The sequence below is a fragment of the Eriocheir sinensis genome, chromosome 8, assembly GCF_024679095.1.
Source record: "Eriocheir sinensis breed Jianghai 21 chromosome 8, ASM2467909v1, whole genome shotgun sequence".
NCBI lineage: Eukaryota > Metazoa > Arthropoda > Malacostraca > Decapoda > Varunidae > Eriocheir > Eriocheir sinensis.
In genome coordinates, this window is record NC_066516.1 from 16,651,894 (window position 1) to 16,665,659 (window position 13,766).

At 40.4% G+C, this 13,766-nt stretch overlaps 1 protein-coding gene and 1 long non-coding RNA gene across 4 annotated transcripts in view; one reads left to right on the forward strand and one right to left on the reverse strand.

Annotated features, from left to right (window-relative positions):
- The window catches only part of LOC126995608 (ATP-dependent DNA helicase Q1-like), a 38,302-nt gene extending 32,215 nt beyond the window's left edge, over positions 1 to 6,087 (forward strand). Inside the window, exons 12-15 of one of the 2 annotated variants that reach the window (XR_007750504.1) lie at positions 617 to 799; positions 3,828 to 4,176; positions 4,787 to 4,892; positions 5,915 to 6,087. Coding sequence is in view for 1 of the 2 variants with exons in the window: in XM_050855311.1 (XP_050711268.1) it covers positions 617 to 799; positions 3,828 to 4,165 (521 nt within the window). In the remaining variant the exon portion in view is untranslated. The remainder of the gene's footprint in view (positions 1 to 616; positions 800 to 3,827; positions 4,177 to 4,786; positions 4,893 to 5,914) is intronic. The other variant, XM_050855311.1, reaches the window with a different exon arrangement.
- On the reverse strand, positions 5,421 to 12,970 carry LOC126995611 (uncharacterized). Of its 2 annotated transcripts, none has more exons than XR_007750505.1 (3): positions 12,825 to 12,970; positions 7,932 to 8,055; positions 5,421 to 6,033 (listed from the first exon to the last, which is right to left on the reverse strand). It is a non-coding gene; the product is annotated as an uncharacterized LOC126995611 (long non-coding RNA). The 2 variants fall into 2 exon arrangements; XR_007750506.1 differs by having other exon boundaries at positions 7,872 to 8,055.
- Between the last annotated feature and the right edge of the window lie 796 nt (positions 12,971 to 13,766).

A 13,766-nucleotide genomic window follows, 5' to 3' on the forward strand; every position in this document is an offset into this window, starting at 1 on the left:
TTAGGATCTAGTGTATCATCAACAAAGTAGCCTGTTTTGCAGAGCAGGAGAAACTCTGTAATACAATCTGAATTATGGCTAGTGAAATGCACTACTTGACCAGTACTAAACTTTAATTATAAGTTTCAAGTTGACATCCCCTCAGATGAATATTTACATTGATTTTTAATGATAAGAGAACATTCTGAACCATATGACCTCTAACTATTATCACAGTGCACATGGGAGGTGGTCTTGATGCCCCAGCAGAGGTTTGAATCTGACCAGGGTGATAGAGTAGATAGTTAAAGGTACTGAAGAAGTAAAAAATAAATAGTAATTGTCATCAGAATTAGCATTACCACTCAGTATCATGTAATTACTAATAGACAGGGCAAGTGAGGCATTGGTTAACATTAAAAGTTAGGAGAGGGTCAAACCTATTCCTAATCTTCAAATATCTGTATTTAGGAGCACATATTGGAATTCACATTTCCATTTCAAAATAGAAAGTAGTTTGAAGAACCCCCAAAAGTATTTCAGGTCTTTAAAACAAGTGAGATACTTAGTACATGTTGTACCATTTAAATCAAAATTTATTTTTCGTGCAATAATTATTCACTTCTTTTAATTTCAGGTCAGAAACTGGTTGACCTACTTCTTGGCAAGGGTGCTACCAAGCAACGTGTCCAAGAGGCAATTGCTACTGGACTAAGTAGGGACAAAGCAGAAAGTATTGTGGCATTTTTACTAATTGATGGATTCCTCAAGGAAGATTTTCATTTCACTCCATACAGTACCCTCAGCTATATAGTGCCAGGTAAGTCACTGTGCTTTATATATATATATATATATATATATATATATATATATATATATATATATATATATATATATATATATATATATATATATATATATATATATATATATATATATATATATATATATATATATATATATATATATATATATATATATATATTGCCACAAATTCCCCCAGGGAGGACTCCCCTTCTGGCTGCCGACTTGAGAAGTGTCTTGATAACTCCTCGAACCTCTTTCTTATCAATTTTTGCAACATTCCCAGTCTTCGTTCTAATTTTCATTCTGTGGAGCACCATCTTTCCTCCTCTAAACCTCACCGAAACTCAGGTTTCTGAGGCTACTGATAGCAATCTCTACTCTGTTCTCTCCTACTATCTCTATCCTAAATTTCAATCCAAAGCTGGATGATGCGTTTACATACGCAACAACATCACTCACTCTCGTGCCCACGACCTTGACTCTTCTAAATTTTCCACCATATGCCAAAGACTTCATTGTCATTCTATTACTAAATACATCTGTCCTGTTTATCTCTCACCTAACTCTACTAACTATGTAAAATTCTTTGACTATTTGAACTCTAAAGTGAAGCACATCTTGACCCACTCTCCCTTCGCTGAAATCTCCATCCTAGGAGATTTCAGTGTTCACCACCAGCTTTGGCTTTCATCATCTTTCACTGACCAGCCTGGTGAGCAAGCCTACAACTTTGCTCTCCTCAGTGATCTAGAACAGCTTGTTCAGCACCCTACACGTATTTCCGACCATCTTGGAGACAGGCCCAACATACTAGACCTCTTCCTTACCTCTAACCCTTCTGCTTACTCTGTCAAACTGTTCTCTCTGTTGGGCTCCTCCAATCACAACCTTATTTCTGTATCCTGTCCTATCGCTTCTGTACATCCTCTGGACCCACCGAAGAGGTGATGCTTCTGGCATTTTGCTTCAGCTTGGTGGGACGACCTGAGGATGTATTTTTCCAATTTCCCGTGGAATGATTACTCTTTCCAGGAGAGACACCCCTCTGTGTGTGCCCAGTGCATCACAGAGGTGATTGTCTCTGGAATGGAGGCATACATTCCATGTACTTTCTCTATTCCTCATGCTAAAAAGCCTTGGTTTAATCACGCTTGTTCTCATACTGTCAAAGATAGAGAGGCAGCTCGCAAAAGGTACCAGAGCCTTCGAACTCCCGCTAACCATGATCTTTACATTTCCGCCTGGAATCGTGCCAAATCTATTCTTCGACTTACCAAAAACTTTCATCAATAGTAAATGTCAAAACCCTGCTTTCTCTAATTCTTCCAGAGACTTCTGGCACCTAGCCAAAAATATCTCCTCCAACTTTATTTCTTCTTTCCCTCCTTTCCTTAACCCTGACGGCAACACCACCGTCTTATCTATCTCTAAAGCTGAACTCTTCGCTCAAACTTTCTGTAACAACTCCAATCTGGACAATTCTGGGCATATTCCCTCTACTCACCCCCCTCTGACTCCTTTATGCCTGTTATTAAGATTCTTAAGAATGAGGTTTTCTATGTCCTCTCTGGCCTCAACTCTCAGAAGGCCTCTGGACCTGATGGAGTGCCTCCTATTGTCCTTAAAAACTGTGCCTCCATGCTGACACCCTGCCTGGTCAAACTTTTTCGCCTCTGCCTATCAACATCTACCTTTCCTTCCTGCTGGAAGTACGCCTTCATACAGCCTGTGCCTAAGAAGGGTGACCGTTCCAGTCCCTCAAACTACCCCCTGTAGCTTTACTTTCCTGTCTATCTAAAGCTTTTGAATCAATCCTTAACCGGAAGATTCAAAAGCACATTTCCACTTCTGACCATCTATCTGATCGCCAGTATGGGTTCCGCAAGGGATGTTCTACTGGCAATCTTCTTGCTCTCTTAACTGACTCTTGGTCATCCTCTCTTAGGTGTTTCGGTGAAACTTTCTCTGTTGCGCTAGACATAGCGAAAGCCTTCGATAGAGTCTGGCACAAGTCTTTGCTTTCTAAACTGCCCTCTTTCAGATTCTATCCCTCTCTCTGTTCCTTTATCTCCAGTTTCCTTTCCGCCGTTCTATCTCTGTGGTGGTAGACGGTCACTGTTCTTCCCCTAAATCTATCAACAGTGGTGTTCCACAGGGCTCTGTCCTGTCACCCACTCTTCCTGTTATTCATCAATGATCTTCTTTCCATAACATACTATCCTATCCACTCATATGGTGACGACTCCACTCTGCATTATTCAGCTTCTTTCAACAGAAGACCCTCTCAACAGGAATTACATGACTCCAGACTGGAAACTGCAGAACACTTAACCTCAAACCTTGCTATCATTTCCGATTGGGGGTAAAAGAAACCTTGTGTCCTTCAATGCCTCAAAAACCCAATTTCTCCACCTATCAACTCGACACAATCTTCCAAACACCTATCCCCTATTCCCACCACAGGCTTAAGGGCCAATGAAACAGAGATGAGCACCGAGGTTGCACAGGCACACAGCTATAGTGTAGGGCCCCAACTTTACACTATAAACACTCACTTGCTTCTTATTTAAAACAAATCAACAGCAGCATTATAAGCCCATTTCTCACATCAAAGAAGCCAGGCATGGAAATTGTAGTCCCTCAATTTAGGTAAATTCTTCACACTGAAATGTGGTACAGCTGCTTACAAGGTGTTTACCCCTCAAACATGTTGGATGTAAAGGAAATAATCTTGTTCATGACATAATCAGTCACTTAAGATGTTGAACATTTTCCGTAGTAGAATGGATGAAGAGTTCAGTTTAAAAAGCTTTCTATGCAACTTTCATCACTAACAGTAAATAGTATTGATCAGTTTTCAGTAAAGTTTTCAATTTTTAAACTCCTCATTTCACGATTCCCTCTGTATTGCCTGGATTAAGAAACCAGAACCCTTATCAGGATGTGACAAAGATGGTGACCACAATCACTCTCTTTCCAGATATGTATTTGTGCACATCCTCCTTATAAATGAGCCTAGTAACATAAAATTCTCTTTCCAGGACCTAAAGCAGAAGCTGGAATCAAACCTAGTCCCATGGCAATTGCAGGATCAAGAAACTTAGAAAATATTTGCTTGCCATCATCTCAGACAGGTAGATCAGGCATGGACAAAGTAAAGCTGCACTCTAAACAAAAGACTTCAAAAGACACTACTAATCATTTTGTGAGTAGTAGTTCCAAGAAAGAAAATGGATCCAAGAGAAGTAGAAATACTGCATCCAACAGCCCAGATTCAATTCCTTCAATTGATATTTCCTGGAGTGATTCTGAGCCCTCAGGCACCAAGAAAAGAAGAGCAGTTGTCATAGAGGATTCTGGTGATGAAATGGATGACTAAATACATGTGTGGTGAGTAGATAATTAACGTTTTGAATTTTTTTGATTGAAGACACATAAAGGTAGATTATGTACAGCTTTTGTTATAGTGTAGTGCTCTTCAACCTGTTTTTGTTGTCATCTTCCACTAATGTGCTGTATTTCTTATTAGATTTTTAAAAATATATGTAGGTTTTTAAAGTTATCCACCCTAGATAGCCACCAGTTTTCTTTGATAAAATCTAAACCTATTAATCTTTTCTAAAGGAAAGATAAAAGATCCAGATTCTTTTCTCTTAACCAGTTTATCAACCAAACCATCAGCTTTCCCACACACCCCTAGATAATATTAGCTTTTGTCTACGGTGTCACATTTCCACTGGCACAGTACAAATGCCACTTCCATCATAGTCCGACACAAATATGAAGTCCATTTGGTTGGGTCCAGAGCTTCTCCACAGTGCTGCTGCATCACCCCCAATACATCACTCTCATATGTCAGCAGTTTACTATTTGAAATTGTCTTAAATATTCTGTATAAAGTAAATAATTCTAAATAGTGCTATGAATGTCGCTTTTCAAAATAACAGCAAAGAATTACGTAAATTCCATAACACGTGACATTTTTGCTCTCCAACATCAGCAATCAAGGACTTCGGGGGCACAAGCGGTAAGCCCACCAACGGGCAGACCGCTCGCCTGTGTTTGAGGGCACTGCTTGATCGTGTGGACAGGCCTTTAGCCGGAAGGTAACGCTGTGGCCCCGCCCAATAGGACTTGATAGCTAGGTCTGACCATAGTACAAGTCTTGGGTTTGTTCTCCTCACAAGTGTTGCCATCCATCAAATCTTTCATCTCCCCCCACCCCCTCGACATTCATCCAGTAGGTTCAATAGCACTGGGATAGATTAGTGGGCAGCAGGGAAAAGGTTTGAGTTGTTGTTGTTGCATTATTTAGCTGAAACATTACTATAACATTCATGATGCACTACTTAGCTCCTTTACTGCATCAATAAAGAGTAATAAAAAAAATTGTATATACAAAGTGGATTTAAATTGTGCAGATATATAGTTTCCATTTTCCTTTTTAACAACTGCGATTGTTAAGCCCCCCAAAAGGGTCTCAAAATATTGCCGTGCAGATATATAGTTTCCATTTTCCTTTTTAACAACTGCCCCCCCAAAAGGGTCTCAAAATATTGCCCTAAGTCCAAACTACCTCGAACAGTCTCCAGCGATGAACTGGAAGCATTTGATGTAAAATCAAACAAGAAGAGTGTTCCCTTCAAATGTTTATTGTTCAAGACACTTCAGAGACAGTACCAAGCAAGGCGGGGTTCTCACTGTTCCGTTTTCATGGATCCGTCGACCATCAGTGACGTCATCAATGGAGCCCGTCCAGAGATAAACTAGTTAACTTTTGGTTCTGGGGTTGGGGTGCCAGTCCAGTGATTCTGAATATTCTACATATGAAAATATGAAATAGAAGTACTTAGCTACAAAATAACATATACAAGAAGTCATTGTGGTTAATGATGTCCATATGTTTAGTCAAGAAATGATGAGCAATGGACTGACGGAGTGGATCATCCGTGTCAAGTGGATGTCATTAACGTCGACAGATCCATCAAAACAGAAGAGTGGGAACCCCGCCTAACTTGCAACAAGTGAATTAAAAATGGAACCCTGCAGTGGGTGGCCTTCTGGTCAAGATAGGTTCCTCAGGGAGCTGGTGTGTTCGTAAATCTTATATTGCTATTTCATCTCTCAGGTGTCCCAGCGGGCAGGGTGCACCACGACTGTGCTTCCCAGCAGGTGTGGCAGTACTCGACGCTTCCTGCCACTGGGTCCCAGGACTCTGCTTTCAGGCATACTAAAGGAGCAGTGTGTCTGTTGGAAAGAATGGTTGTATGAATGACCAAAAGTAAACTTAGGGGACATTGAGATTAGTTTAATTTCTAACCAGAGGCTTAGTGTTTCTCCAAAGGCCCTTTAAGGCATTTTTTTCTATGGCACTTCTTGATGCTTATTGATCACTGAACTAATTCTCTCTCCCTCTCAATCAATCAATCTCTCTCTCTCTCTCCCTCTCAATCAATCAATCTCTCTCTCTCTCTCCCTCTCAATCAATCAATCTCTCTCTCTCTCCCTCTCAATCAATCAATCTTTCTCAATCTCTCAATCAATCTCTCAATCAATCTCTCTCTCTCTCTCTCTCTCAATCTCTCTCTCTCTCAATCTCTCTCTCTCTCTCAATCTCTCTCTCTCTCTCTCACTCTCTCTCTCTCTCAATCTCTCTCTCTCTCTCTCTCTCTCTCTCTCTCTCTCTATCTCTCTCTCTCTCTCTCAATCTCTCTCTCTCTCTCTCAATCTCTCTCTCTCTCTCAATCTCTCTCTCTCTCTCAATCTCTCTCTCTCTCAATCTCTCTCTCTCAATCTCTCTCTCTCTCTCAATCTCTCTCTCTCTCAATCTCTCACTCTCTCTCTCAATCTCTCTCTCTCTCAATCTCTCTCTCTCTCAATCTCTCTCTCTCAATCTCTCTCTCTCTCTCTCTCTCTCTCTCTCTCTCTCTCTCTCTCTCTCTCTCTCTCTCTCTCTCTCTCTCTCTCTCTCAATCTCTCTCTCTCTCTCAATCTCTCTCTCTCTCAATCTCTCTCTCTCTCAATCTCTCTCTCTCTCTCAATCTCTCTCTCTCTCTCAATCTCTCTCTCTCTCTCTCAATCTCTCTCTCTCTCTCAATCTCTCTCTCTCTCTCTCAATCTCTCTCTCTCTCAATCTCTCTCTCTCTCTCAATCTCTCTCTCTCTCTCTCTCTCTCTCTCTCTCTCTCTCTCTCTCTCTCTCTCTCTCTCTCAATCTCTCTCTCTCTCTCTCTCTCTCTCTCAATCTCTCACTCTCACTCTCTCTCTCAATCTCTCTCAATCTCTCTCTCTCTCAATCTCAATCTCTCTCGCTCTCAAACTCTCGCTCTCAATCTCTCACTCTCAATCTCTAACTCTCAATCTCTAACTCTCAATCTCTAACTCTCAATCTCTAACTCTCTATCTCTAACTCTCAATCTCTAACTTTCAATCTCTAACTCTCAAGCTCTCTCTCTCTTAATCTCACTCTCTCAATCTCTCACTTTCAATCTCTCTCTCTCTCTCTCTCTCTCTCTCTCTCTCTCTCTCTCAATCTCTCTCTCTCTCTCAATCTCTCTCTCTCTCTCAATCTCTCTCTCTCTCTCTCAATCTCTCTGAAAAGATTACTGAAGAAAGATTACATTAAATTAAACCGCACATCAAAGCAAATGAAATACATTAGTACTTAATGTTGCAAATTTATGAAAGTGTTTATAAGTGAATCCTATACACTTCTCACTGCTGTCACTGAAAAAAACTGCCACACAAATACACAAGAAAAAGTATCGAATTGGTTACTTTATAAAATATAATAAACTGATGGAAGAAACAAGATGACAAACTACACACAAAGGAGCAAGGGGATCTTGTAGATATAAGGATTACCACATAAAACAGAGAGCTTTAAACTTGTAACCTTATGGGAAAGGCACTGGTATTGTCAATGTATGCGTGGAGATTAGATTTAGCTGCATGTTATTTATGGGACCTTACGAACGCATTTTTATCATTATGGAATCCTAAACAGTACTGAATTCTGCCATTAGAAAAGTTCTCTTTCAAATGAAAAATAAATTGCAGTAGAAAACAAAGTATTGAACTAATTACCATTTGAAATAAAATTAAAAAATTACAAATTGGTGGAGGGAACCAGATGACAAACTTTACACAAATGAGCAAGGGGGATCTTGGAGGTATAAGATGAAACAAACTGCCCGAAGAGAGGAGTGCCACAACCTCTACTGTGAGCTCTGTAGGGCAGACATCACCACGACAGGCAGACCACAACAATCTGGAAAATTTTCATTGTATTATTATTGAGACCCATGAAGTGCATAAAGGAAAATAAAAAAACTTGTATACCCAAACAGTCCCCATAATAAGCAGATGTGGATATATAAAAATACACTGACAGTAAAGTAAGGAGAATAGAAAAGGGGGAATAAATTTATTGGGTCACTACAGTCTTATGGGCAGTGATGGACTAAAATAAAGTCAGTAAAAGGCTTGGTGTTCAGTATTTGAGTTTGCTGTGCATTTTTCCTTAGCTCGAGTGACCTCTTTAGATGTCAGGTACGTACACGTAATAATGTGTAATAAGCGGACCTTAAATTCTAGCCCTCCCCCCACAAAAATTTGCCATAATTACGGTCCTGGTTACCTCTTCCTTATTCCATAATAAAAGTCCTGAATGTTGATATATGAAAGACAGTCAATATCAAGGAGTTCCAATGGGAGAAACCACGACTTAACTCTAGTAGGAAAATGTTGAAGAGAAAGGAGGTAATTTTAATCTTACAGCTCATAAACGCGACCACCCCTTCAGTGCTTCACTTCATCCACTACACGACTGGACATTCATCACTGGCCAACAACAAATTTATCGTCTAAGTCTTTTTAGCTGCGTAAGGACAATTTTGATGTGTCGAATACAAATAGCACATTGGTTTTGCTCAATCCGGTCAACTTTTCATCTATCGCCACACGATATTTTTTTAAGTTTTCTTTTACACTTACAGGTATTTTCTATTTATATGAGGGAAAATTCTTTCTTATTTCTTTAAATAAACAAATTCTGAAAAGTTTACATGCGCCAATTTTTGGCTATATAACTCATGGTATTTTTCGTATTTTGTTGGGACAACAGTCCAGGTTCACCAAGTACCTGTGCTTTCTGTGCATGTGAGATAGTAGGGACAAAGCTCAGCATTACACGAAAAAAGGACTGCTGTACGGGAGGAATTGGTGCCTTAATTGCAGAGCAAGGGAACGTCATATACAGCCCTCTGGTGGACAGAAACAGGATACTCTTTCCACCGCTGCACATCAAGCTCGGCTTTATCAAACAGTTCACCAAAGCTCTGGACAAGGATAGTGGCTGCTTCACTTATTTGTGCCACGCTTTTCCAGGATTGACCATGGAGATGTTGAAAGCTGGCATCATTGACAGTCCTCAACTCCGTCAGCTCATCAGAGATCCAGAGTTTGAAAACCCAATGAACGAAGTAGAAATGGAAGCGTGGAAGGCTTTTGTTCTTGTCGTGAAGAACTTGCAACAGAAGGCCAGGAACTACACGTACAGAACTTGTCACCAATATGATGACTTTCAGAAACCTCGGATGCAACATGAGCATGAAAATGCATTACTTATATCTCGCATATGGATCGGTTTCCTGAGAATCTGGGATCAATGAGCGACGAGCAGGGAGAGAGATTCCATCAGGACATAAAAGAAAAGGAAACCAGCAGGTATCAGAAGCTGGGATGCAGTCATATGATGGCTGATTAAATGTTGGACTCGGAAGAGAGACATCCCTACCGCTGAGCATTCTAAGAGTTCGAAAAAACGGAAGTTCATGCCCTGAATTTTGAACAATGATGACCTAATAACCAATTTACATGTACTTACCTAGGTAAGGATTCGTTTTAGTACCGTGCCAGTATTTCATTACCTATACCTTATGAAACATCACTAGCTCTTCATATATCTTTTCTATACAAACGTTCAACAATCATGGAAACGCTTTCAAAATCCAATTCAAGGATTTATATTGTTGAAAATAGGGGATAATATTCACGAAAGCGTAGCCTCCTCTGGCGGCGGCCGCCGCAGCCGCAAAATAGCTCGCAGAGGGTTTAGGGTGGGGGAGCATAAACTACTCCAACCGAACCTAACAACCTGCTAGTGGGAGGGCTTCGCCCCCCTTGACCCCCCCTGGACTCCCCCACATGTATATGCGATTTATTTCTGCAAGGAGGTATTTATCGTAACACTTGCTGTACCGGCGCAGCGGCCGCCGCCAGAGGAGGATATACGTATGTAGGGGAGAGCGGTGATGATTCGGACAGTGGGATGGTCCGACCATAGGACTTACTGTAGTGTATGGGACTGAGTGCCGCGAGATTTTGTGTGAATGTGCAAAACTTTGTTGCCTTGGCCCACAAAGGGACAACCACGCCCTCAGAGCTGTTATTTTCGATGCAAGTCCTATTTTATGTTTTTTTACATCTCTTATGTAATATTTTCAGGGTGTATCGTAAGCTCTCACTTCAAAAACTTGCCAATTAGCGAGATGTAAATTATTTCGTTAGCGAGATGTAAATTATTTCGGTGACGCAGCGATGCACGGCGAAGGTATTGCCGTAAAACGTCACGATCTCCCAGCTCTCGGGCTGGAAAAGGAGTGTGACCACACATTTGCTTTTTATAGTCGTGATGATTCGGACAGTTGGTTTTTTCATGATTTTTATTAAATTTATATCAATTTAAACATTGTAGGTTTTATGCTTGTGAGAAGAGAAGGAAGCCATAATACCAAAAAATTCGAGATATTTCTTGCAGTTCTCCTTTTATCTTTTCCCCTCTAAATATTGAGAGGATACTTTTTTCCTTATACAAATGTTTTGTAGAAAATATAATCTTGTTTATTAGCCAATCAAACGAGTTATATTAATATTATTGCGAGTATTATGAGTGTCCGTACCATCCCACCTCCCTGGCCGAACCATCACCACGGGTGGGGATGGTTCGGACGATTTAAACTTGGCTTTCATCACCTTCATCTGAAAACTGAAAATAGCTACGGGTGTCATATTAGTAGCCTAAAGAGCCAAATGATGGAGGAGCATTTTGAGATCAACAAAATTACACTACTACTTAAACTTTTTTCTAAAAATATTTTTCTAAAAAGTGGCCGAATCATCACCGCTCTCCCCTACGCTTTCGTGAATATTATCCCCTATTTTCAACAATAAATTAATAGTCCTTGAAATGGATTTTGAAAGCGTTCCCATGATTGTTGAACGTTCGTTTAAAAGATATATGAAGAGCTAGCGATGTTTCATAAGGTAGGTAATGAAATACTGGCACGTACGGTACTAAAACGAATCTTAACCCTTACCTTATGTTTACTATTCAATGTACACTTATCAATTTTTGTAACACTTATAAGTAATGAATTGTGTTAGAAAATTATTTTTATCTTAAAAACCTATTTCGGATGAGAAATATTAACAAAAATCAACCGAAAATGTCACAAGAATGTAATCGATTTAATGAAAGGACCAGATTTTTTTTAAATCGACTTAGCACAAAAACCTGACCTGATCGAGAGAAACGGGTGTCATTTTCGGATTCAGCGGTGTAAATTTGTCCTAAATCAGTTGAAAAAATTAAGAAAACTTGCAATTTTTTTTTCTTTTAATCAAACCCATCAGCCGTGACTATTATAGTCTACCGCAAGACGTTGGGTTTTCTCAAAATACTTAATTTGTATGTGATGTTATTTTACTCCATCCTGCTTTGGCATATGCTTTCATTTAATCTCTCAGGTTAAACACACATGTACTCTCCATTCCCCTTTGTGCACTTTTTAGCTTTCTGATTTTGGAAGGCACAGTTTATGAACCGCGCGTGTACATCAAGACTGGCAGAATATAATCACCTCTGCCATCTATCTATCTATCTATCTATATATATACAGCTACCTCACTATAATTGTACTTTGTTTCCTCACTGTCCGATGCATCTGAAACGAGCATTATCAGTGCTAAGAAGTTAACCCATCTTCCCACCGCTGGGGTATAAACACGCATCCACACATCGCTCACACACACGCAAGCACGCATCGCTCCCATGGTGTAGGAAAAAGAAGTAAAGGTCCGTGCATACGCCACAGCTACGCGTGGCTGCGGTGATCATTTTCGATCAGTTAGTTATTTGAGCCTGTGGTAGGTAAGTACCAGTTTAAAGTCCAGTTACCCCAGGACACGGGCCAATGTGAAATCCGGGACTGCCACAGTTTACCATTTCCAAGTTTCTCTAGAACGTTTATTGCCTCCTCCCCTCAGGCTCTGTGAGCAGGGAGCTTGGGGGAAAGAGTGAGGTCCCAGCTGTAGCTATAGATATGCTCACAGAAGGTACTGGCTGGCAATAGCAAATCAAACACTTGATTAGGCCAAGGGTAAAGTTCACACACACACACACACACACACACACACACACATACAGTGGGTGAGTTTCATCCGCTGCCAGTGATCATGCAGTCACTTGTGAGCTCCAAACTCAGTCGAGGAGGGTATTGGCCGGCGATCCAGAATCTATCGCATGTTCAAACCATGGTAAATTATACAACTTTGTATACAAGTCGTAGATTAGAAAACTATCACACAGTCGCTTAACTATCATGATAATTCTACTGCCATATCTGCAACTAGTGAAGCCACTGCTTCTTCCATCCCCAAGCCACTATGATATCGCCATCACCATCATCGTTACTATTATACCACCATCACCACCCACATACTGAGGATAAAATATTTGGATCCAATATTTTTACAGTCATGGAAAAGTTGGTATGCTTACGTAACCTCGGAAAAGGTAGTAATCGTTTCTCGTGAGAAAATTGTTCCTCTCCTGACTAGCTTATTATAAGTCAGCTATAAAAGTGCTTTAATGAACATTTTGCAATGTTTCCAGACCTTACTGAAAAAATATACAGCGTACAAAACAAGAAGGCAATGTTTAATATCTTAACCTGCTTATAATAGTATGCTACTTACCTGATGTTCACTTAACTGATCCGTGGAGACAGAGGTCATAGGCGGTGACTCCGGATGACTCAGAAACATCCCACTACTCCAAGATCTCGTCAATGCCTAGGTAGCCGCGGTGTCAGTACCTCCATCCTCGACAACCTGCAGATCGCTTCTGTCTGTCCGGCGGCCGCCGGGTAGGCTGCCAGTGGTTACCATTTCATGTGATTCGGTTTAGGTTCGAGTTATTTCGAAACACTAAATCACTAAGGTAACAATAGGAATTGCAGACTCACATCTGAGTCACATGATCATGATGAATGCAATTGAGGGAAAGAATGAGGATATTACTGTGCGCTAGTTTTCGTTTATGCCGGGGGTAATTTTTCATGGAGTATGCTAACTACTAGCCAGGAGCAAGCTCGTTTATAATAGAGCTCGCTTATCAGTTACTTACTTTTCCCGTTACATTTCCTTGACACAAATTACAATTGGAAATTATAGACTGTAGACTCATGTTTGTCAGTAACTATTTAGTGAGTTAATAAATAGGCTATATAATTAGATAATGTGGGGAGGCGATAGCCGAGTAGTTAGTGTGCGGGCGTGGAGACCCCATGGACCTAAGTTCGAGTCCCACCGAAACAGGTTGATTTTCAAAGCATCGCCGAGTGGCGGAGGATTACCCACTTACCATCCAATCTTCACTTAACCCTAACTTCAGCGACTTCGTTTAATTAAGTGGAGCACCGGGGGGTGGCATGGGCCAAGCAAGTCATACATCACGGTAGCCGCTATAAATAAAATTCTCCTGGGCCACTAACGGGCTGGGGTTGCCCAAGATTCCCCTCAAGACAGTCTACCGGCGCTATAGGCAGCACCTAAAAAAAAAAAAAAAAAAAAAAAAAAATATATATATATATATATATATATATATATATATATATATATATTATATATATATATATA